Source organism: Corapipo altera, unplaced genomic scaffold (genome assembly GCF_003945725.1).
Source record: "Corapipo altera isolate COAL_440 unplaced genomic scaffold, ASM394572v1 0, whole genome shotgun sequence".
NCBI lineage: Eukaryota > Metazoa > Chordata > Aves > Passeriformes > Pipridae > Corapipo > Corapipo altera.
Window position 1 is genome coordinate 13,024,682 of NW_020884872.1, and position 25,490 is coordinate 13,050,171.

The 25,490-nt window shown below is 40.2% G+C and overlaps 1 protein-coding gene across 2 annotated transcripts; it reads right to left on the minus strand.

The window, feature by feature from the left end:
- Nucleotides 1–1,358: 1,358 nt before the first annotated feature.
- On the minus strand, nucleotides 1,359–25,316 carry ZFX (zinc finger protein X-linked). 2 transcript variants are annotated; one of them, XM_027636972.1, is made up of 7 exons: nucleotides 25,298–25,316; nucleotides 19,751–19,839; nucleotides 18,751–19,317; nucleotides 9,502–9,645; nucleotides 9,275–9,409; nucleotides 6,625–6,765; nucleotides 1,359–5,172 (listed from the first exon to the last, which is right to left on the minus strand). In XM_027636972.1, exons 2-7 carry the CDS (start codon nucleotides 19,809–19,811, stop codon nucleotides 3,986–3,988), a joined length of 2,235 nt encoding a protein of 744 aa, XP_027492773.1. In that variant the 5' UTR covers nucleotides 19,812–19,839; nucleotides 25,298–25,316; the 3' UTR covers nucleotides 1,359–3,985. The 2 variants fall into 2 exon arrangements, with proteins under 2 accessions (XP_027492773.1, XP_027492762.1); XM_027636961.1 differs by lacking the exon at nucleotides 25,298–25,316 and adding an exon at nucleotides 9,843–9,992.
- Between the last annotated feature and the right edge of the window lie 174 nt (nucleotides 25,317–25,490).

A 25,490-nucleotide genomic window follows, 5' to 3' on the forward strand; every position in this document is an offset into this window, starting at 1 on the left:
AAATAAGGCTGTCAAAGAACATTCAGGTTGGCATCCAGGCTTTGGGTGCCTTTGCTACTGTGTCCCAGTGAGGGGGAAATCACCCCACTGGGAAATCACCAGTGTGGGCTGCAGGTGCCTGGGCAAGTGGAGGAACCTTCAGCAGAGCCTGGCAGCAAAGCACTGAGGCTTCCACAATTAAAGAAACCGAAGAAGAGGGGGACATCCTAGAGAAAGGTGGGATTTGCTCGTCTGCATGAGCTAGAGCTGGTAACTGCTCCTGGCTCTTCCTCACAGCAGCTGGAATTGGGTGTATTTATTCTCCAGTGCCCTGAATGTCTCTGGTACTCAACATACAGTTTCATAATGAGTGGTTGAGGAACATTAGGCAGATGGAGAAAATAAGGAAACAAATCAAACCATGAGCAGATTGCTGGCTACGCGGCGTGACAGCTTGTTACTGTGAGGAGTTGCCCAACGCCAGTCCGGCTGCACGATGAACTAAGATGAGGAATGAGTCAGCTTTTCCTAAAAGCATCCAGAGAGAGTAAACTAATTGGACCAAATATCCTGGAGATATCTGGGCCAGCAGACACGCCACTTTCTCAGGCAGGTATAGACAGAGGGCAGAGACACCCAACAGCACTTCTGCCATGAGGTCTGTGGGGACAGAGGGTTGGTGCTGGGTCATATCACACACACTGTAAAGCGGGATGGCCTGTGCCAGTGAACTGTTACCAAAGCAGTTCCCATGTCCCCAGTTTAACTGGGCTGAAGCATTCACAGAGCAGTGGGAGAAGCAGCCATAAGCCCTCTCCATCCCTGCTGCTGGCCAGTGCCAGCCCTGCCAGGGAGCAGCGGGTGAAGCTGGACAGGGCAAGGAGGATGGGGAGAGGCCCAGCCCAGGCATCATCCCTGCTGGAGCAGCATCACGCTCACACATCCCAGCAGGAAGGGAAGGGAGCAGGGCTCCTGCTGGGACTCACACATCAGAAGAGGCACCAGGAAACACATTTTTTCAGCTCCAACAGCCTCTCTTTTGCCTCGAGGTCTGGTGGGGCGTTTTGGGACAGTGCAGTAACCACCTTGCTGAAAAACATGAAGGCATTATCAGACGTTTAACAAACATCAGTGCTTTAATATAAAAACAAACAGGAAAATGGATGTCATAGACCTGCCCTCCCTTTCACTGTTGCAGACTTCAAAGTAAACGTGCCTTTCAACCACAGGAGGGACTGAGCCACCCACACCCCACACACAAAATGAGCTGAAGGCCAGGGAGCAGAAGAGAAAGTTAAAGTGCAGTAGAGCTGCAAATGACCGTGTCCCTCAGAACAAGGCTCCACCTCAGAACTGGCATCAAATAGACTAAACGTTCATTAAAAGGAAAATATTTTGAATTTTATTTTTTCACGTTATTATCAAGTACACAATTACAATAATGTCACACATCCCTATATGGTTCTATGTATTTTGTTTTTTTCTTTTGTCTTTTTTACAAAGTGTACAGAGGGAAGGACGTATACAATATTTAACAGGGTATTTTCTACAGAACAATAATTTATATTATGTCCTTGTAAAAATCTGTACCTTTTTTAAACATTAAACTGAAACATCCATTTTATAGCATTTGCTAAGCAAATTATTTAGGAATTAAAACTAGCCTGTAACTAATGTCAGTACATTAACAATAACTATAATTTCATTTTCTCTTTATACAGACAAATACATTTTACAAAATCCACTTGACCAAACCCTTAATTATTTAAAAAAAAAGTTTCAACATTGTGCTTTAAAAAAAAAAAGTGTTTATGATTCCAGGCTACGTAAGAGAAAGAAAATGCGTAAAATTGTGTTCTTTGTCTTTCAGCTTATTTAAAAAAATAAAGTTAAAATGGCTAAAATCCTCAGCAATGCTATGGGAATTTATGCAGATTTTGTACACTTTCCAGGTCTCCAGTCAGAAAATGCTTGAACATAAGAGGGGAAAAAAATAGTCACAGGCGGGTACTTTGCAAGAAGCGAATGGGAAATCTCTGCTGGGTTTTACTGCATCTGATTTGGCATCAGTAGGCAACGGACAGCTACGGCCACGTAGGAAATCCACTGGCTTCAGCGGGGATTTCAAGGAAGGCACAATGCAGCACGGCCAGGTATTACACGCTAAAGGGTCACGGCCCACTAGTAGCAATATTATACAAGAGCACAATGGGCAAGTCTGGGGACACTGTCAAGCAGGCATGGAAAGAAAAAAACATCATACGACACAGATAGTGACATGGCATTCGACTGTCCTGAACTGCACACTACAGACAAGTATTTCAGCTCACAGTGAGACAGGAGGGGCAGGGCTCGGTAACAAAACAAAACACAAAATGCTTACAGGACACACATCCGAAAGGAAACCTTTGTCCCTCTATCACCCCGAACTTGGGATCACCACTAAATTTTGATTTCAACTGGAAGTTCACCTGCCTAGAAACAAGAATTAACACTGGGCCAGGCTCTGAACCCTTTCCATTAGGGAATTGCTGGTTACAAATCTATCCTAATCTGGCAGGCAGCTGGGACCGAATTCTGCAATTCATCATCAAACAGTGGCTGGGGTGGGAATTTGAGCATGGGGAGCAGGGCCAGGTCCTAAAATCTGGCATGTAATGAAACAGTTTGGCTTTTTTTGCTCCACAGTTGTTGTTAAGGTACATGACTTCATGCTTGGTACATTTATGCAGCAATTACCAAATGACATGGCGCTACTTCATAATAGTCTTCAGGTGCCAAAATTGCATATAATAATTGTAATATTCTCCTGGCTGTTTATAAACAGATTAAAAGAACTGGGTTAATTCTGGATACTGTACTAATTAATAAATAGCAGCTGAACACAGCTACTAATGGCTCAGGAAAAACATTCAATTTAGTAACAAAACTGCTTCTATCGTAAGTTACTTTTCTTATTAAGGATATCTACCTTACAACATCTCTACTCCTTATGAACACGTCTGCTCTGCTCCATTTCCCTCAAGCTCTCACTGTAAATATCTGCTTTCCAAAATCGAGGCACCTCTCGGTCTTAAATTTTATTCTAAAACAACTCACAATAAAAATGTGACTTGAACCACAAACTGTTTTTTAAAGAAATACCAACACACATAAAAGCATAAAGTTTGAGGTACATTTACCGGCACATACAGACATTTGTGATCTAGTATTAACTCTGCAAATGGAACACGAGTATTTCACGTTTCCAACATTAAGACAGAAGTAAAGCGAAAAAAACCCCAACTCATTTGTAACACACAAAACCTTTCAAAGACAAAGAAGCACAGAACAATAAATGTACTATTTGAGCATACTTTTAAATTCGCCCAAGAAAGATAACCTCCCCAAACCACTTTTTAAATATTTTTCTCTCTGAAACCAGAATTAAAACACAAATATTTTTCTGCAACAAAGTGAGATTTGTAACTCCTCAAATAGAAAATAGTTAACCTGCCACAAAGTCTGTATAGTTAAAACAAGACAATCAGGTGGGCCCTAGTGCCTTTACTGTCAACATGACAATTCCCCATTTTTTACACACCTCTGACAATTTTATCGAAATGTCATATTTTTAAAACTCATGACAAAACTGCATTAACATGGACACTGTGAGTATCAACGAGGTCAGTAAGATAAATATATCTAAATAAACTATTACGGTTGAAAAATTCAGTAAGAGACAGGGTTTACTTTATTAAATGCAACTTTATTGTTGCCATCTTTTCTTCATTTATTAAACAAACTGAATAGAATTCAGAACACGCTATTGAACAAAAGGTATAAAAGTCAACTAGAAGCAATAATCCTATTTTTATACAGCAACAAATCAAATGCACAGTATTTTTTTTTGTGGGTTTTTTTTTTTTTTTTGGGTGCGATCGCAGGTGATTGGCTTTAAAATAAGCTAACTGCCCGAAGGGCAAATTTCCTTTATAATTCCAGCCATAAGTCTGTGAAAAGGACTTTAAGGCAGCCCAACATCTTTATGATGTCGCATAATGTGCTGGTTCTTCTCTGAAGGCCTTCGGAAGCCTTTCTTGCAATACTCACACCGGTGAGGGTAGTCTTTTGTGTGAATGGAAATAACATGCCGTTTGAAGCCTGAGGCGTCTGTAGTGCTATACTCACAGTACTCACACTGATAAACTTTCCTGCCACTGTGTGTTTTCATGTGTTTTTTCAGCTCATTTTGCTGCCTAAAGCCCTTTCTACATCTCTTGCACCTGAAAGGAAGATCCTTTGTGTGAACTGAGAGTATGTGGCGACTCAGAATGAACGGATCTGCGATCTTAAAGTCACAATGTCTGCATTGGTGCAATTTTTTACCCTTGTGAGCCGCCACGTGTTTTTTCAGTTCCGAAGGCCTGTGAAAGCCTTTATCACACATATCACACTTATGAGGATAGTCTTTTGTGTGGACTGAAATTATGTGTCGTTTCAGATCACTCGAGTTTGAGCTCTTATGGTCACAATGCAAACACTGATGTGTTTTACTTTCTGGATGCATAAGCGTATGCTGCTGTAGCTCTTTGGTATCTGAAAAAGTCTGGAAACAAATATCGCACTTGAGTGGCGTTTCCTTACTGTGTTTAGTCTTTACGTGGGTTTTCAAGTTGGAAGAGTCGGCAGATCGGTACTCGCAGTATTGGCACTGGTAGGGCTTCTCACCAGTGTGGATCCGCATGTGCTTCTTGAGCTCCGACGGATGGCGAAACCCTTTGCCACACTCCACGCAAATGTGAGGAAAGTTCTTGCTGTGGACAGCTAAAAGGTGGTGACTCAGTAACCCTTGCTCCGCTGTCTCGTAATCGCAGAATTTGCACTTGTGCATTTTATTAACTCCTTTGTCCCTGTGCACCATCTTGTGAGTGAATAAAGTTCCTGCATGAGAGAAGGTTTTCCCACACTCATCGTATTCAATAAGCTTTTCTGTTTTGTTGGTCAGCTTATGACTCTCCAAGTGGTTATGTAAACTTATTTTTTTATTCGTAGTGTAATCACAGTCTGTGCATCTGTATTTCTTCTTAGTAAGAAGGTGCTCCGGGTGGTTTTTCATGTGCCTTTTCAAGAAACCTCTGGATTTAAATTTCTTTCCACAAATCATGCAGGGGTAGACTGTCAACGGATGACCATCAGGGCCAATGATTATTGCTGAAAAACAACAAAAAAACCCTTCATCAGTATTATACAACAACATTACACTTCAGTAAGTGTCAGATTGCAATGTTAACAATAAGATGAATTGTTGAATGAGATTGGACACAAATGCTTCCCTATACAAACAAACAAGCTCGTTACTGGGTTAGGTAGAAGAAACTGAAGGAATTACTGCTTTCATTCATTTTTATTACTAAGAGAAAGGAAATACTGTTTTTTGATGGAGACAACCAACGCATCACCCCGCCGTTCTTCAAATCAATTAATTCTATTTTCAAGAATTCTGAGTTTACACATTACATATATGCAGAAACCAACACTGGTGCAAAGAACAGTGGCCAACTTGTTAAACTGAGTATTACCTAGTGAGTAAAACACATGATCTTCTTTGACTCCTCACAAATCTGTAGATAAAAGTTTAATCTGGCAGTTTAATCACCTACCGCTGACTACAATTCGCATGTCCCCAAACTAACACCTCCTTCTTGTGCCATCTGTCACAGTTACACACTGAAGAGGTACCAAGCAGGACTCAATGAGAACATGTTTCACATAAAGATACCTCAGAGCTTTGGAACTTATTTGCACTCATCCGTCAGCCTGATTTGTTTACCCTGAATTTGTCTAGGCATGTCAAAAAAGCTCTCTTTTCCAAAAATGTTTTATAAGGAGAGCTGACTAAGTAGTTGAAAATAGAAAAAGTCAACTTTAATTTACCCAATTTACTGACTCAGTGCTAAACAAAACAGAACTCCTACAGTTAAGTCAGAATTTGAAAAGAAATGTGTAATATTATTTAAGTCAAGGCTACTAAAAAAACAGTTGTGTGCTTTTTTCAGCTTTATCAAACCTAATAAATAATTCAAACAATAACACAGTACCAGCAGAAACCAAATAATGCCAAAGAGCACTTCTGTTCTCACAGATGCAATGAAAAATGTAGGCAAGGACATCAAGGCAATTTACTTCATAATTAAACCAGAAAAGGGTATAGAAGTTACACTACCAAACATTAATATACAGTGTTCAGACTTTCCAGTTACCTACTGACTTGATAAAATGAAATGCATTGTTCTATAAATTTTCAATAAAGATAAAAAGGGTTTTTTAAAAGCACTATTACCCTACACAATTTCTCTAATGTCTCCCTTAAAAATGTTACATTAAAATTGGTGTGGCAAATTAAGTGTACAGGTTTTTAACCTTTTGATACGATAATGGTTTTTTCCTGTCTCAGAGATGGTTTCCTTTAAAAGGCCCATCATAATCCAAACCATGTAATTAAAATTTTTTAAAATAAAATATGTACTCATTTATAATGTAAAAGTGTTGTCAGCAAAGTAATTGCCCAAATCACTGGTTTTACGTGACATTGCACACGCTATCAACAAAGTGCATCTGTTTATGGACAAGTGCCTAGAGCACAGCCAGCCACCAGGTACTCACCTGTCTGATACTGCCTGGACTCAGGTCTCCTCTTTTTCTTTGGTTTTTGCTTGGCCAACCTCCCAAGTCCAGATGACTCATCTATGTGCAAAAGAGCACTTGCAGTGCCATTCCGACTTTCGATGCCATCGTTATTATTACCTAGCAAGGTAAGTTAAAAAGTTACCTACCATCTCTACAGATAATTCCAGCACAAACTCTACAATGGCAACAACAGAAATGATAAACTATTATCTGGACATTTAATCAAACCGTAATATTGTACAACATGAGCTGCAAAGTGTCTCAGTATGTAACTGATGAATTATGTTTGCTATTATGAGCCTGGAAATACTGGCCTTGTTAACCCAATTTTACAGGAGTACACAATTTACAGGAGTTAATAGTTTTCCATTACACAGAGACTTCTCCTTTAAATGCAGCATTTTTTGCATGTCTTTGGTTGCTAATTATACCCAAAATGTTTAGCATTGGTAAATAATAGCATGTCACAATATTTACTGTGCCTGATTTTCTTCTCAGTCCTGAAATACATTTGTGTGTGAGCTCCTGTTCACTTCTGGATGTCTGAATTCACCTGACTGAAGTCTGTCACACACCAAGTTTCTGAACTGGAACTGCAATCAAAGAATCCTTCTGAACAGCCCATAAAGTGGCACACAAAGTACATTACTTACTATTTGTACACCTGATGCTTTAGCACTTACAAATTCTTTCTAGTGGGAACAAAGAACATGCTCAGTGTTGTGTAACGGAAAGAAGGAAACAATCTTTGCCTCACAGAGCTTTGTGTTTAATACACAAATGGTACCACTGTATGTAAATCAAACATGAAAATTACAAGCAAATACATCTAAATATTTGAGAAGGTATTCATTGGACATCAGTTTAACACTGGTGATTAAAGGACATAAGTAAATTCTAATAATAAATTTTGTCGTTAAGTATTTACTTGAATCAATAAAAGGCAACAGTTCATCGTGAAAGCAAAGCACACAAATAAGACAGGAAGACTAAAATAGAAGAAACTGCAAGATGCTCAATAGCTGCTCCTTTTGTAGAGTGCAGAGAATTAATATTCATGACTAACGTAAGAAGACTGAGCCAGGCACAGGTATGTGCAGAGCCTGAAGGTTATGATCTAGATGTCAGCTCAAGTGTTGAGCAGCAAATGTGGCACCTTAAGAATGCTGAAAGCAAAAACCCATTTCACATCTTACATGTAGAAAGTACAGTTTACAACAGGTGCCTGAAGAGTCCTTTTAGATTTAACAGAGAACAGGCCCCAAACACTGTCTAATACTGGAATAAAACTGCAAAAACTTGCTGGAATATAAAGCACAGTGAGACCAAGCTTTGCTACAACAAAGCAACACAATAAATTTAGCATTTTAAGATGCCATTGCTATCAGCTCTAAACCCTCCATAAGTGGTGAAGCGTTCCAAGGAGTGCACATGACAAACCTCTGCTGTTTTCCTGCCTTCAGGCTTCATTTCTCCCCATCCCCACCATCTCTCACCCTGTATGGTACTACTTACTACCGAGTGTGCAACTGTTTCCCACATTCTTAAATGCTCCTTTCAATTCCATCTTTCACCATTCTTAATACACTCTGCTCAACTTTCTCCTCCTCCTCCAAAATAACGGAATGTTCCAGCTACAGATATTGCTTCAAGTTCACTCAATTTCCTTTTTAATTCCCAGTCAACCTGGCATCTGACATTTCCTCTCCACTGAAGCTGTGCTCACCTATGGCCTAAGATAAGGCTTTGGGTGCACTGCCATCCATGCCCCAAACAACTTTTAGCACAGGTTGCTCCATGAAATCTTGCCCTTCCTGACACATGTCCAAGATTCCAGCCCCCACTGCATTCTCAGCACTTCCCTGCCATTTAAATGTCTGCTGGCACCATCACCCCAATCCACATCACACAGACATGACAGTTTTGTCATTTACTTCACTATTTCTTTTGTTTTGTTTAGAAGAAGAAAGGGGCAATACAGAAACATTTTTAAGATTAAATTTTGGTCTTAAGCTTACTGAAGTTTTGGAAATCCGTTTGTGCACCAGATACCAACAATCAAGAAAAACGGTTCTGAATCCTGAAATACTCCCAAAATTGTGCTATAATTTTAAGATGTCTCCCTCCAAGTTCTTTTTGTTCATCAATTATTTTCATTGGTGCAATCACATATTTATCTGATCCTTCTAGAAAGCACTAAAATCAAGCTTAGAGGTCAGTGCTGCTTTTCACTGTTACACTGAATCTTACATATTTCCATTTGCCTTCCCCCCCTCCCCCAATAAAAATATTCAGTTGTATTGCCAAGCCAGCTCTTGCTACGTCCTAAAACCGTGAGGGACAGATGTACTTGAGATGCAATTTTTCAGCTGGAAGCTCATGTACTTCCCTTTTACATCATGAAAATGTGAAGCTAAATGCCTGTTAAAACAGGAGCAAGAAGAAGCCTGCCTTATAGCCTCTCTCTTTCTCTCTTTTTAACGATTACTATGCCAAGAAACCATTCTTCAGCTAAAACTTTAAAGACAAACACAAAAGCACAAATAGTCTACACTACCCTCCGAAAAACCAATCCCTGACACTTTGCTACAGTGTCACCAGGAAGAATTCCTTCAGTATTACCTACCATAAGCTGCTGCCCAAGCTATGGGCATGAAAGTTTTAATTTCGGTGTCATCAATTTGCTGTTCGTGGGCTGCTGCGGCATCCTCCTCTCCTACAATGACTTCCATATAAACCTCATCAGCTATTTCTGCAACATCTAAGAGAAAAAAAAGTCAAGAAAAAATTAATAGAAACACTGCCCTGCTCAAAATGAAAATCCCTGCTCCCAAAGGAAAGCCACCTACTTACTTAAGTCTTCATCTTCGTGCTGAGAATCATTTACAGTCATGTAAACCATTTTCTCCCTTGGAATACGAATACTGCTGTTTTGATCGAGTAATCCAACTGCGTGGTCATTCTCTGGCTCACTCTCCACAATGTCTACTGTGCCCCCTAATTAGGAAGACCAGAGCAAAATATTTCAATTACAGTTTGTTCAAAATCTATACTAAACCACAAAAAACTGAAAGTTTTCTCACTCTTTAATATCAGACCTACAGGTCTTTACAGACGACTTGAGAGAAACCACAGTCTCATCATGCAAAATTTCAAATGTCAGGTTGGAGTATTCTAAAACAAGTGTGTTTTACCTAAATCGTCTTCTCCAGGATCTGCTTTGAATATATAGACCTTGATGACTTCTGGACAAATGCCATCCACTTTACAAGAGCCACTTTCTGACTCTGCTTCCATGGTAATTTCAGCAGAACCTTCATGTTCTATCTTACCAGCATCATCCACTACAAAAACAAGTTATTACAATTACCCAGTCATATGCAGACATACATGAAAGATTTTATTAATTTATTACTCAAATTTGGAAGCAGTTTAAAATTTAAAAGTTGTGATAAAGAACCTACCCATAAATTTTTTTTTTATATCCTTGAAAACAATGTCAGTAAACACAAAAATAAATTCAAGCTGTTATCTTTTAGTTAAGGGGGAAGTGCAAGAATGCTGCAGTGATACGACTAGAAGCATGAGCAACACACCAGGCCATGCTAATAAGGAAACTGTGATCTTCAGCAAGATAATGGTAGGAAGAAAGTGCACATCAGTACTTACTCTGTGGAATAATTTCACTTATTCTCAGTTTTAATTGCTTTCTCCTTCACAACAAATATGCTATTAATTTTTCTTTTCAAAAGCATTATCTGTTGCTCAACCCTGTCTCTAATGCAAGTGGTGCTACTGCTGCCTGTCAGACCTGGTTCCCAGCAAAGCCATGTGACTAATGCTTCTTCAGTTGCCTGGAGAGGAGACCTGAATGGAAACTACAGGAAGAAAACCCTCATGAGAAAACTCTTCTCAGGCACTCAACAGCTGAGGGATGGAGCAGCAGCAAAGCACTGCCCTGGTGCTACAGTGCTGGTGAAGCTGTTCCTGGTGCCCGTGCTGACAGGGGCTTGGACTTTCTGCTGCAGCCCCATGTAACTCTCAAACTGTGTTCTCCTGCTTTCAGGAGGGCACCGACACCACGCTCCAGCCTGAACTGCTGTAACTTGCCTGGGCCTCCCACACAAATGTGGCTAAAGGCCAGCTTTACGAGGAACATGGCTCTGATTTGAGACACACTGTACACAGGCACGAGTGTGTGCACACACCACCCATCTCACATTACCAAGAATGGGTTTTCAAAAAAAAATACTAAATATCCCTTCACAAAAACCAACTCCAGCATCTCAAGACCTTTAGAGAATCTCCCAATTTTGAGAAGCCCCATAAGTTTTTCGAGTGTTAAGATTATGAAAGTACTTTTAATGTGACTGCATACTTTTTTTCAATTTATGACTTTATTGTTCAAAAAGTCACTCCTGACAGGGCTCCTCAGAGTCATGCATAACTTCAGTTCATGACAATAAGACATGAAATTTATACTACAGGAAGTCTAAGAACTGTCCGATAAATGCTGTAGAATTTTTAACTACCATTCCTAGCACATATCAATTATTTAATAAAGTATGCTTATTTTACCAGTACTCATTAAACTATCCTCATAAATAAATCATGCCTTTACTACTCAACAACTACAACTCTTAAATTTACTTTAATACATACTTTAAAAAAAAAGGCTCAAAATGTTATTACTATTACTTTCCTGAGTGAAATTAATAAATCAGCCTTTAAATTAGACAAACTAGGATGTGTTGTCTCATGTATCAAACACAACTGTATTTAAGTACAATTTCTCAATCACCATCGTTGCTCACAAAAAATATGAATAACATTAAATTATAAAGCACTACCATAAATTAGTCTTTCTCTCTCCTTACCAAAAGAGCAGCAGAAGAAAACATTAAATACTCTAATGCCAAGCTGACGATCAATGGGCATTGTACAGAACACTTCAAGCAGTAAGGTGTTTAAAATATGACTTTGTGTCATGGGACAACATAACATCTTGTAGCTGAAAGCCCAAAGCATTTAAAAAGTAAAAACCTTAAAATGTTCCTTTGTATCACTGTAGCTCCACAGTACACATATTCAGTTATTAACAGATTTTCATGATTTGTTCATCATATCCAAGAAATACCAAATGTCCCTGGAACTCTGACAAAAAGAAAACTTGCTTTTGTTCCTACACTACATTTATGTAGTTGCTCTCCTCTAACTTGGCCGTTTCCAGTGTCAGGCACGTGTATTTGGAAGGCTTTCAAATCAGCGTAGACTGACTTTACACTGCTGAAGCCAAAAGGGAAGTCTGGCACCAAGATGAACTGATGCTGGAACATATTCACAAGGAAGGAAAATTATGGCTGAAGCAAACAGAGAGAAAACAAACCTATGTGCACCACGTGAAACAGGCTGGTTCCTTTTGACCACACCAGAGTTTTCTACTGCCATATATATACGGAAGTATCCATCGATAAAACCTTCACACAACAAAAGAATTCTAAATCTGAAAAATATGCTCCATTTATGCTTTGAGATAAGTTCTCCAAGATTCAAACTAATCTTTTAAATAACAATTGTTACACAATTTAGGGTTTGTTTATCCCTGAATTCCCTCTACATTCAACAGTGTTTTAAAAATGTAACAACTGGTTTAAATATTTTTAATAGGGCCATTAAACTATAAGGAAATTGATGTGTAGGAGGTACAAGACCAACTTTTCTCATACAAGTGGAAAAAAATTACCCCTCTTGACAGGTGGTAATACAAAACTGAAGTCCCTGAATGGTTTGAAAAGTAGTAATATTTGCAGTATAGGAGCAAACAGGTAATAGGAAGAAAAGCAGAGTGGAAAGAAAAAGGTAGGAAAAGAGATAAAAATTAAAGGAAGCGACAAATAAGGTGAAAGAGAATGGGTATCTACTACAGAAAGTATAATTTCCAAGGTATATTGTTTTGTGGCTACATAAGCATTTAGCTATACTGAATCATTGATGTTCTGGCAACATTTATGAAATTTGATTTCTATTTAACACGTTTCTGCATTCTGCACATAACTCAGCCTCACAATCAGAGCAAATGATATTCACAAATACATGACTGATCAATGTTTGAAGTTGGAATTCTGACGATGTTTGAATTTTTCATTCAAATTCAGAGTCCATCAAGGGATCCCACAAATACCATGCATGGTAGATATTCTCTCACATTGTTCCTCTTTGATATTATCCCTCACCCTCCCCAAAAAAACCCAAAAGTACTTAAAAGTATTAGTTAAGCTTCTAAGAGATGACTTCCTTTCAAGTAGAGTCACTGGGCATTACTAAACTAATCACAGGTCACATGCTAGAAAAAAGTTCAGGCCAGCACTACTGCAGTGCTGTCTTACCTTGAGCCTCCATTTTAATAGATATTATCTGAACACTAAAAACTTTAAATGTCTGATTTTTACCCCTCTGGTAGCTGGTAGCTTTACTTCAGCAAAGAAGTAGATTCAGACTAATTTTCAGAGTTAAAAAAAAAGAAAAATTACTAGACACAACATTATTTCATGTGAACTGCAAGAATGCAGTCTATGGTTAGTCTGCCAGCATTCATCACAGACTTCACTGATTAGAGCAGCCTGCTCTTTGCATACTATAAGCTGCAAGAAACAAATAAATATGTGCTTCTCCAATGTTGCAATCATTGCTTCCATATAAAGATAATGCTAGAATTGTTATTAAAAGCACAAAGAAATGAGAAAGGTGTCACACAACATGAAATATGTGGCGTATTTAAAGCCTGTCTAGTTACCATTTACACTACAAGGAAATCAACAAAAAGAGACCAACAGATAGAATAAGGAATAAAGCAAAGAAATAAAAGATACAGGCAACATTAACAGCAAATACTTTGCTTGGTATGTATTCTATCATGATGACAGCATTTATCTCCTAGAAAATATTAAATTTAATTTAAAAATCATACAATAAACTAAAACATCCATGGAAAAATTATCTCCTATATCTTTACCCTTCTACTAAAATATGTCCAATGATGTTTTTGGGACAAGAACAAGCTCCTGTGCATTGATAATAAAAATCATATTTAAAACCCCATTGAGGCCAGTTTTCCTAAACAGAAGCACAGATGCCAGGCCGAGATGCTGCATTTGCTTAAATAATACATCTTTTGTTTAACCATGACACATATGCTTTCCCAAGAAGTTGGTTTTAGTTTTTTTATATCGAATATTTGATGGATCAGCAGATACAGGCTTTGTACCCTTGCAGCGTTTTACTCCTAACTAAAAAATGCAAACACAACTGCCTTTATTTTTAATGGATTCCAAAATAGTTTACATTTATTCTTTCCTACTATTTCTTCTCTACATGGGATTAATGAGGAAAATAAAAGGATTGTAAAAGATAAAATTCAGTTAACTACAAAGAAACCTTCCATCTTTTTCAAGTACACACTGCTAATTGCTGAAAACCATACTGAAACAAGTCTTACCATCAATCTAAGACAAAGTATCTCTACACCAGTTTAACAGATCTTAAAAATGTATCAATGGAGCAATTAGACAAGAATCATCTATTTTGTTAGCATTTATGTTCCCAAATGGTTCTCTTGGCTGCTAAAAAAATGGGTATCACGTGATACTTCCCTACTTACAAAATAAACAACCCTATTTAAACATTCTTAATGAAAAAGGCTATTACTAACTATTCTTTTCTAAAATACATTAAAAGCACTCTGTATTCCCCTGATTTTCTTCAGTTAACTGCGATAGAAACATTTTACTTCTACTTCACTTGACAGTAGACAATTCCTAGTCCACTGAAGAAGTTATTTTTACTGTCCAATTTCTTCTTGAACAGCAAAGCAGGTTTCCTAATCTGTCAGGAAACAGGAATCTGCTCTATTTTGATTTTAATCCATTGCCGTTACACATATGCAGCAGTATATTCTGTATGTCTGTCCCCCCAAGGTAGTAATCTAGCAGAGGAGTAACTTCTGAGCTCCAAACTGGCATCTAACACTTGTCCAGCTCTCCCCAGCACACAAATCAGACTGAGCTCTGAGGCATCACTCAGCCCAAGGCAATTCTTACTTCCATCACCTCTCACGGTGACCTCCTGAGCACCCTGAGCTGCAACAACTGTTGGTGCCATTCTAGTGGTCAGACAGAAGCATGGAAGCAAGTTTTACCTCAGGGAAAGAAAAATGTAATTTCCTGCATCTTTAAGAACCTCCAGGGAAAAAAGGGAGGTGCTTATTTATGCTAAAAAAGTAAATAAAAAGCATTTTGTTTTCCTGACTAGAAGTCGACTGGATGGCCCTAATGAAAGCATGAACTTCATGGCTTTGTTCATCAGATGCACTGCTTTCATCTAAACCATCCAACTAGGACAAAAAAAGGTAGGTTACACCCAGACCTATGAAAAGATGCAATCATTCTCTCTCAGTGAGTTACCCTGGGTTCTGACTCCTGTAATGAAAAGTGTTAATTCAGATACAACAAACAAGCCACATGTCTAACTCAGAGAAAAGTGAGGATATAAGTGGATGGACCTAACATAGCTCCTGCATTTGCAAGTATTTAACTTCTTAAAACTGCAGCTTAAACTTTGTGAGGCTGCCCTACTCTTCACTCTCTCCAGGCTCCCCTTGTCAAACTTTTGTGCCTCACTAGTTTTATTGCAATATAAGCATATCAGGGTACAATTTTTTGTCTTATGGAATACGTCAATGCCAGAGGATGTGTCTTTCCCAATCTGAATAACATCAAACAAAGAAAAATCTCAATTTCCATCTTATGGCCAGGTGCAAGGAACTACTTTCCTTGGTTAGTAAGTGAAGGGTGTTTGTTTTGACAAACACTAGTTATCTCAGTTACTGTTTCACTTATGGAGAAAAAATTTTCCAAGCTACCAAATAATTAGTACCAATGTGAGTCACAGCACAATTTATACTTTCCTGACCTAAGTCATGAACTGGCTTATTATGGAACATGTAGGAGGAAAAAAAAAAAAAAAGATTTATCAAACCTCCTTGAATCTTTTTCAAGCTACTAACCAGTAGCAGTTTGCATTCTTTGTTGAATGAATATCTGATTCTGCTCTGCTCCAAGTGCCCCAAATCTACTATGGAACAAAAATTAATCTTGAGGGCAAAGACAAAGTATCCCAAAAAAAAAAAGTACATCAAAAGGTAACTGATGATATAAAGCTGTGCCAAGAAACATTATCTTGGAAATTAAAAAAAGTAAAGGCATATCAATGCCAAAGCTAAATTAAATCTAAATGGGAAAAGAAATATTAAAATTGTGTGCTTATTGAAGCAAAGTCACAGAACGAAACCCCACAGGGACTGTAATCCTTGAAAAGACAAACCAGTTTGAAACCAAGGAAGAAGCAGAAACACTACATTAAAAAAAATACCCAGTCATTTCAAAGCAGATATTTTCAGGATAAAGCTAAGCAAATTATCTTAAGAAAATATGTGTAGACTCAGTTCATTAGGAACAAAAATGGAAATGCTGAAAGAGAGCCACAAGATAGGAAAAAGACAGCAAAAAGATTTTGCCAACAGCTTCCACTAAAGAATACAGACTGAGAAACCTACAACAGAAAGAACAGTGTGTCATCCCCTGCTTTCCATGTGCCAATCTAAAAGACAGGCAAAGGCATTCGGACAAACACAGTCTAACTCCCAGATCTGGGAAGCAGCAACATCTGGCTACTGTAATGGCAGACAAGATTACATTCCAACATCTGCCCCTGCAGTTCGGGGAGCTTTGCCAGAATCAAACATAAATTTACAGGTTAGGATGAAAAAAATCCAAAACCAGGCTGTGATGTTACTACTTTTTAAAAACCACTTACTACTAAGCTCAGCTGAAGAACTGAGGCAGGGAACAGATCAATGAACACATCCACTACCGATGCAAAAAAAAAAATTCAAATAATGTTTCCGATACAACAAAGAGACTATTTGGCAAGACAGCCTTTACTTGACAGAAAAGAACTAGACTCTGCCTTCACAACTAGAAGAACTTGTTATGCAGGCTTTAAACACAGTAGGTGGTAGTAGGGAACTTCCCTTTAAAATGAACTGTTAGAACATACTTTAAATTTTAAACACAAATAGAAAGGATGTATGCTTTGTAGCATAACGATTGTCTTAAATGCTGGCTTATTCAAGGTTCTGAATCTAAACAAACTACACTGCAAGACTATCAAGAGACATTTAATAATAAATAAAACACGAAACTGCAGAAATACATGACTGAGAGTACCCCAGCACAACTGAACAATTACATTCCTGTGTTTCTTGCCAGTCACCACCTGTTGACGACTGGCACATCTAGGACTTCCCAGCTAGGCTGGGATCATCCAGTGCAGCCTCTACCAGGACACACTGTCCTTGTTCAGCCACTGCCAGTGATGAACAGGACACACATCCACCCACCCCCTCACCTGCATTTACACAGACACAGTTTACCAAGTGCTCCCATCAGGCCTCGCTCTGCACGAGGAACCTGCACAGAAAAGGAGAGCAGAGACAGGAGCAACAGCACCTTAAAGGGCTACAGCCCAGGATAAGGAACAGGTAAGAATCACCACCAGAATCAGGCCCCAATTATCCATGGGTGGATTATCCAGTTTGTTTTCTAACTCTGCTGCAGGTGCAGAAGCATTTGAGCTGCCTTCCATCTGATCTACCTTGGGTCCAGCACCAGAAAGTTATATCTGCAGCACACTTGGCAGAGTGCATTTATCAGTTTGGATCAGTACCATTTCAGAGAGCAGCACCACTGACCTATTTCACCTCAGTACAATCCTGCAGCTTAATTTTACAAGATTTTATGTTATCCATATTTTGCACTATCCCATTTAATTGTTTTCCAAGATAATAGAGAATTAACTGTACCTCATATAAACTCAAAACATGGCTGCACAAGGTTACTCAAGGAACTCAAGGGATGATAAATTAAGAAATGCAGTGATCCTAGGTAAGGAGAAGCAACATTAAAATCCGTAAGTAGAGAATATTAAAACAAGTTATTATACATTTCAAAAATGTCCAAAAGTAAAGAAGGAAAAAAAGGGAAAAAAAAGGGGAAAAAAAGGAAAACAAAAGAAAAAAGGTAACTGAAGCAGAGCACCAAGTACACCTCATCAATGGAGTCATTTACTGCCAGACAAAATTGAAGTGCCTGAAATGGCAATTAAACAAACCAGCCTAACAAGGCTCTTCTATTCCTACAATAAGTAAATGTTAGCAGTGACACCCTGATGTTCCTAGGTACTGCACTGAGTAATCACTGTAATAAGTAACAGAGTAAGCTCTAGTTCACACAGATGGATATCCTCAGCAGAAAAAGGATTGATGATATGCCCTGTTTTTCTCCACCATCTATTTAAGTCTTTTGAAATACGATTCAAATGGATTGTGCCACTGTTCCTAAGGGAGATTAAGATATTCATAGTTGCTTCTGAGCTATGAGCAGCAGTAGCTACTCTTTTTGTTAGCTGCATAATTCTGTCCCTTGCTTAATCAAGAGAAGAAAACACATCCTAACAGCAAAGAAAACCATATTGTCATCTGTATCTAACAATGAATGGGGTGCAAGGAGTGGGGACTCAGCAAAAAAACAAGACAAGGATAACAAATTGTTGTTTGCACTTCCAAAAATCAGGGTTTTTACTCTCTTTTCCATTAAATATTTTGTTTACTTAATGTCTTGGCAATCATCTTAGCAACCTGCACATACAGGTATTTTCAAATACTGTCACTTTAATTTTCTTCCAGTAGTTATTATAAGTATATGGTATTTATTTTACTGGAATTCTTACTCTTGTTCATGTGTTATAAATTGCTAGAGAGATAATTTATAATCAGACATGTACTTGCCAGTATTTCTCTCCATTAGCTTCACCAGAACTTTTAGCTGGTACATGTTCCTAAAAATGCCCCTATCAGAGTACATTTGTGAGATCTGCACTTCAATTAAAAATACAGAAAATCTGGTTTGGGAACTTGTTGTTTTAAGTCCTCAAGCTCTACCCAGGCCCATATCACAAGAATTTTGATGGCTTTATCCAAACACTTACAGGAAATCATAAGGTAATCATCACAGTTGCCCTTCTCATCTTGATGTTCCACAGGGATTCCATTGGCATCGATCACTGCCTCTGATGCACAATCTGCCACCAACACTTCCTCAGAAACAACATCTGTTCCCAGAGTATCGGTGACAATATCTGCTTCTTCAACATTATCGTGAACTACATGTTCAACATGTCCAACTTCAGGGACATGCATTGACTCGCTTGTCAGCACATGTTCTGGTATAGACATTGTTTCTGCTGTTATGTCAGAAGCTAAAACATCATCTGGGACAGTGCAATGAGCCAAAGAAACCTCTTCGGCTACGTCTGTGTCCAGCACTTGTTCAGGAATAATGACAGTTTCAGATACATCTGGCTCCTCCATGATATCTGGGCACTGAACATCCTCGATAACAACATCCTCAATGACATCTTGGATTACTACAGAGTCTGGATCATCGGGAACAAAATTATGCACGGTTATATCTGAGTCGACTACATCTGAAACAAATACTGTTTCCTGTACTTCCACAACAATCTGATCTCCATCCATATGTGCTGCATCAGCTCCTGAAAAACATAATTAAAATAGCAGTTAAGTTGAAAAATTGTCTCAAATGAGGTGGTTAATAACTGAAATTACTTCTGTTTCACTTCAACTTTTACACTACGCTGCAATTTAGTAAAACAGGCATGATAGCATGTGAGCAATTAAGATAGGCAGACACATGAGATAAGGCAAGTAAAAGTAGATGCTAACATAACTAAGATGAACAAGGTTTTCTCTCTTGGAAAAGATCTGCAATTTTTAGACTCTCCCCCAACACCCAAACAACTACTACTTGACTGAAAGAACAGTAGCTCATTCAGATTGCTCCCAGTAATAAAAACAACTATACAAAAGCATTGATGCAGCACAGCACTTTTAAGCAAAGACAAAATAAACAACAGTCAATTGCATCTAATTTGAACACTCTTATCTACATATTATCTCCTGACAGACCTGTTGGATCAAAAAATGCATTTGGCTCATGTGGCTGCAATTCAAGCCCATCTTCATCCATGGCCTTTAACTCTCATCAGTCAGAGTGTCTGTAGAAGGTAAAGAAAAAAGGTTATTTAACTTGCATTAGGCAAAGAAAGTTGCCTCTCCCTGTGCACTGAAATGCTGAAATTCTGGGTGCATGAAAGTTAACATACAGCACCTCATGACCTTCAGATGAACTAGACTTCACTCAGGGTCCCTCTGTCTGAGATTCCAGCAATACTACTCCAAACACCCAGGGTCTGAACAAGAGGAGTGTAAGATCCAACACTCTGTGCCCATTTCTCAAAACCCCACAGCTTCACAAACACAGAAGCAGTTCATAACAAAATGTGAAAATATGATTTCCTTTTTATCTTCTAAAGAAAAAAGAAATGAAGACAAAGCCTAGACAAGTTCACACTCAAATCCTTGTTGGATGCTGGGAAATACAGCACTGGCAAATCAATAAGGCTCAGTAAGGTAAGCTAAACACAGAGAGCTAATAATCTGAAATGAACATTGGTTTTGATGTCTCCATGTTCACACTTGGGCAATCGGGAGGAATTCACTCTAATGTCACTTCAGGAATTGAAATCATCAATGTAAATGGCTTCCAGAGCATAACATCCTATGTTTTCAAACTCAGATCTGTGAATATTTTCAAAACTCCTGCCCAAAGATTAAGTACCTATTTGCAGTTGTATTCAAAAGTATCACCAATTCTCAAAAGTTTCTAAATATCATGTTCTACCAAGCTTTTTGAATGGAATGTCAGCATTTCTTCACTGTATAATAACTTATTTCAGTCTTCTTAATAAAAGAACCAAACAAGACCACTAAGTTGAAATACTTACTAAAATGTGAAACTACGATTTAAATTTTGCTGCTTACTTATCTGCATTATAATTAGGATCAGGCAAACCTAGTCAGGTAAAATACAATCTAACATAAACTTGTGCTACTCCTTTGCACTGAGCCCAACCAGTTTTCTAAGCGTGGAACCAGCATGAGCTAACAGAATGTTGCTGCATGTTTCTGCACAACTGGAAGATGTGATTTTCCTTCCTCCAAACATTTTTCACAGTGACAGGCAAAAGTCATGCCATTCTTGTGATATTATCATAAAAGACAGAGAAAACATTAAGATTCTACACGAGGTTTCCATAAGAATCATAACTTTTTCAAATCACATCAACTACATTTACATTCATTAAGTCTTTATAGGGAAACTGCTATACAAAGGAAAAAATTACTAGTTCAAAACACAAACATAAAACCATAATCTACAGCAAGTATTTTCTAAACTTCTCCATTTCTTAACTCAAATTTTCTCAACTCTTCATCTCTCCAACTCTCCCTTGGGGTGTTGTCCAGACTCTGGTGCAGTCACAGAGGCCTTGTCTCTTACACAAACTGAGGGAGAAATACAGCCAGACATTGAGCTGGAAGAAAAGCAGAGGCGGACTAAAAATATTCCAAGGGATCCCATATCTGTGTGACGCTCAGCTGGAAGGTCTCTGCATTTTAAAGACAGCTATGCTAACAAATCGTTGTAGTATCCAGCTGGACGTATATCACCTCCCAATAATTCTGACTGTCAAGCATTTCTGTCAGAAGTGCCCACTATTAACAGGAACAACTCCTTATGTGGATACTTTTTTCAGAATCAAGAGCAAAAGAAAAATGCTTCTTAGCCTCAGATGCAAGAAATAGCTGGACTGATGGCAGTCAACCTCTGCCATGCCACAGAACCAAGAAGAGAATAACAAGGCTCCATACAGTCATTTAAGCAAGATTTATACTCTCATTGGTTTCCTTCCATCTATTCAGTATACACCCAGCCAGTCTACTATGAATGTCCTTCCTATTCATCTTGTCATATTTCCTGTGTTGTCTTCACTGTTTAGTTTCTTCTTTTCTGTTGCTTCTTTTCCAATTTCTCGTAGGCCTGCAACTATATTATGTTCATTACCTGCTCGTTTCATCCCGCCAGCTTCTAACTAAAGCACACTCCCATCATGCACACAAACCTTTGCTACTCATTAATTTGTAACCAAGACTGTATCAGCAATTGGAAGATTTTTTTTTTTGTAGGAGGCAGAGGGGACTAAGGGTTGGCTGAAATAAACTGCCTCTCTCCTCAGGCAACACACACATAAGAAGATGGAACCCTCTGTCCAGCTCTCTGGAAAAAGTCAAGAAACCCTTTGTGTCTGTGCTTTTTAGGACTGTATTATCACACACTTTAGCCTCTGATCAGCTGCGACCCAACCAGCCTGAGGAGTCAGTTCACCACTGGCTACTGGAAGAACTGGCATTCGTTTTCTCCGCTTCCTGCTTTCACCACCCACCTGACCATCACTCCACCACAAATTCCTGCTTCTCATGATTCATGCATGTACTTTCTCTATTCCATCCTCTCCCCAGATTCCTCACTGTCTCTGTAAGAGAGACACTCCTTCACTGTCCTTCTGTCTATCCTCTTCACCCAGGAGACAAGGAAGCTTCCACCACTACTTCCCAGCTACCCAAATGTGCCCACTGTCACCATCTCTTCCCTGCTACTCCTGCTGCTGCCTGGTGGTGTTCAGGATGCTGCAGTTTCACCAGCAGTGACAGCACAGCAGACCCTTCACCTGCTTACTGTGTAACTCTGGGACCTCTTCAGTACCAGCCAGGTCTTCTCACCTACAGTGGCACCTACAGTGCTCAAAGCAAAGGCTCTGCCTCCACACAAACTGAAGATGCCTCCTGGGCACATGGACTTTCAAGTCTGAGTCCTAAAAAGGCCTCAAAAACGTTTGCTTTGGTGCTTTCTCCAAAGAAGAAAAAACTTCAATGCTTTCACTCAATGAGTCTCGTTAAATAAGGTTTCTCAAAATGTGCTTTTGCACCCAGACCCAGCCAACAAATTAATGTACACAAATTCTTCCCCCTGTGCTGGACCATAAGGACTTTAAAAGTGCTCTATAAGGGCACAGGCTCCACACCCACAGAAATTTGCTGCAGGAAAAGAACCAGAAGAGGATGCAGGCACTTAAAACAAGAACTAACTAAACTATCTAAAATAATAAAGGTGCCCAAATGAAAATCTGTAGTCCAAAAGGCATAAAATAATTTGTCCATGGTTGAGGTAAAAAAAAAACCACAGGAAAAAAATCCTGAAATCACTTCAGGGTTGGAGCATTCTAACCAGGAGATGATAAAATACTGTTTCTTCCTGCTTGCTCTCCTTCTGACCAGAGGGTGAGTACAGGGGCACAAGAAGCATCCACACAAAGGAAGGAATACCAACTGCACCTCTGTGACACAAAAAATACCAGGGCTGCTTCTTGCAAGCACCACAGCAATGAACATCTTCAAATTCCTTGGCAAGCACCCTAAGCTCTGTGGTTAAGGCTAAGAAGCAATTTCAGCAGTTCATTCTCCTGAAAGATTTCAAAAAGGATGGAAACTCCTCTCAGTTCTTTCAAAACATTCTATCTGACACTTACCTCAGGAGCAGTTTCTAGCATCGAAGTCAACAGAATCAATTTTTCAGTTCAGTTTGGGAACCCAAACTCTCAGAGAAAAGCAGGTGCCCAGCCATGTCCCTACACTTAGTCCTTCTCAGCTATGTGTATCTTTCTTCAAATCTCAGTAACTCTGGAAATGCTCTTCTACCACTATAGCAAAAAAAGCCAAGGCATCCAGAATCAGGTTTTATACCTCTCCATCTTTTACTTCGCTTGGGTCCATGCCAGCTTCACATTGATCGAGAACTAATACAACTCTGAAATGCACTTAATTCTGTCCATAAAGTTATTTTTTACCAACTGATTTTCACCTCTTTACTCAGAGACTTGGCTGGTTTTGGCATTATGGAAGTCAAGGCAACATTTTCAAGTGGAAGGGCAGATGGAAAATTACATATTAATGGCAGAAATTGTATTAATATATTAGCAATAAAATAACCTTCCAAAATAAAAATGATCATGAGAACAATCAGTCAAGAAAAGCAATGCAGACAGTGCACTAGTCTTGCCCCACTACAGATTTTTGACTCAACAAATCTAGCATGGTACTGAAGATAAAATAAAAAGAAACAGACGAGCTGTCAGGTTTTAAAGAGGGAGTAACTTTAAAAATAGAGTTCCTTAGAAGAAAGAGCTTTAATATTCCACAGAAACTGTCAGTTTCTCTTCTCTGACAGAAAAATAAAAAAAGGAAAATGGGGGAAAAGGAAAAAAAGGGGAAACTTCAAAAAAGCCATCCTTATAAAAAAGAAATACATAAGACAGTACTTTGCCTAGTCCTATTTTGCAATAAGGCCACAAACCAGATATCCACGCAGCAAAACCCTGACCCTTCCCAGAGAAATCAAGGTATAAACAGCAGAATTCCCCACGTGCGAGTGCTGGCCCCTACCCACGCTGGGATGACTTAGTGTACAGCCATAACCACGCTCCCGTCGTGCCTTGCTACATCCCATTAAAAACTGCGGCACGCCTGGCATGTCCCAATTGGGTCAGAGCCCCAGGACACCCGGGGCTCCCGGGCAGCTCCGGGCTCAGTCCGCGCCGCTGCTGCAGTGCCACGGCTCTCCTCAGGTGACCCACTGGTGGGCAGTGCAGGGCACACACACACACACACACCAAAGGCGAAAAAATTACACTCCTACAGTGTCTAATTCCTGTCTCGAAAATAACCCCCGTTGTTATTATTAGGTGCATAAATGGAAGAATAAAAACCATGTTACAAATGTGACAGTGTGATCATTCGGCTGTTTATTTCTTGATGCATCCGCCTCGGTTTTGGCAGGAGGATCAGTGCTGTTTTCACTGCAATTCCGTTAAAAAAAAAAAAAAAAAAAGACAACTAACTCAAATCTTTTCCCTCTTTGTTGCAGTTCAGTGGTGAGGCATTTGCCGATACCGGCTAAAGGAATGGGTTTTATCCAGCTTTCGTAGGGATGTTGTGCGTCATATTCTTAATGAATCCTAAATTAGGGGAATAATCGATCCCAGGCGCATCTCTGAACCAGCACCAAGGGGGATCTCAAGGGGAACGGGGGGCTCCTCGCGGGGCAGGAGGGAAAGCGAAGGAAGCTGCGGGCGAGCTCCCGGAGCCGCCGAGCCAGCGCTGCCCGAGTTCCCGGCCGGGAGCAGAGGAAGGAGATGGCGGGGCAGGAGGGGACCCGGCCAGCAGTCCCGGCGCAGGGACTCGCCGCGGGCCGCAACGCACCGCGCTCCGCTGCGCCTCGCAGTGTGGCAGCGGGAGGCGGGAGGCGGGGAGGGTGTGGAGGCTGCGGGCGGTCCCTGCCGGAGCCCCGGGGCTCCCCCGCCCCGCCCGGCCCGGCCCGGCCCGCGCGGGGCCCCGGCTGTGCGAGCGATTAATTCAAGATGGCGCCGGCGCCCTCCACACCCCCCCCCCCCGCGCGCCGCCATTTTGTCTCCTCCTCCAGACACCTCCGAACCCCCCCCGGCCGGGCCCGGGGCCCCTCACCGGCCCCGCTCGCCCCCTCTCGGACCCGCAGCCACCCACCTCCGCTCCGCGCTCCTCACGCTGCTCCCCCTGCCGCCCCGGGCCGCGCCGGGAGTGCGGGACCCGCCGGCGCGGAGCCCGCGGCCCGCTCCTGTGGCGGAGCCCTGGCGCGGCCTAGCTGCGGCCTCCTCGCGGCCTGCGCCGCGGCCTGCGCGGGCAGGGGGAGGCCTGGGCCGGGCGGGCGGCGGGGCCC

Bases quoted from the DNA above. Each gene is read 5' to 3' on its own strand.
- ZFX (XM_027636961.1), bottom strand. From the start codon at position 19,811: ATGGATGAAGATGGGCTTGAATTGCAGCCACATGAGCCAAATGCATTT. The intron at 9,646-9,842 runs GTAAAACACACT...CTTCCTAATTAG, and splicing joins TCCTGGAGAAGACGATTTAG to GGGGCACAGTAGACATTGTG. The intron at 9,410-9,501 runs GTAAGTAGGTGG...TTTTTCTCTTAG, and splicing joins GCACGAAGATGAAGACTTAA to ATGTTGCAGAAATAGCTGAT.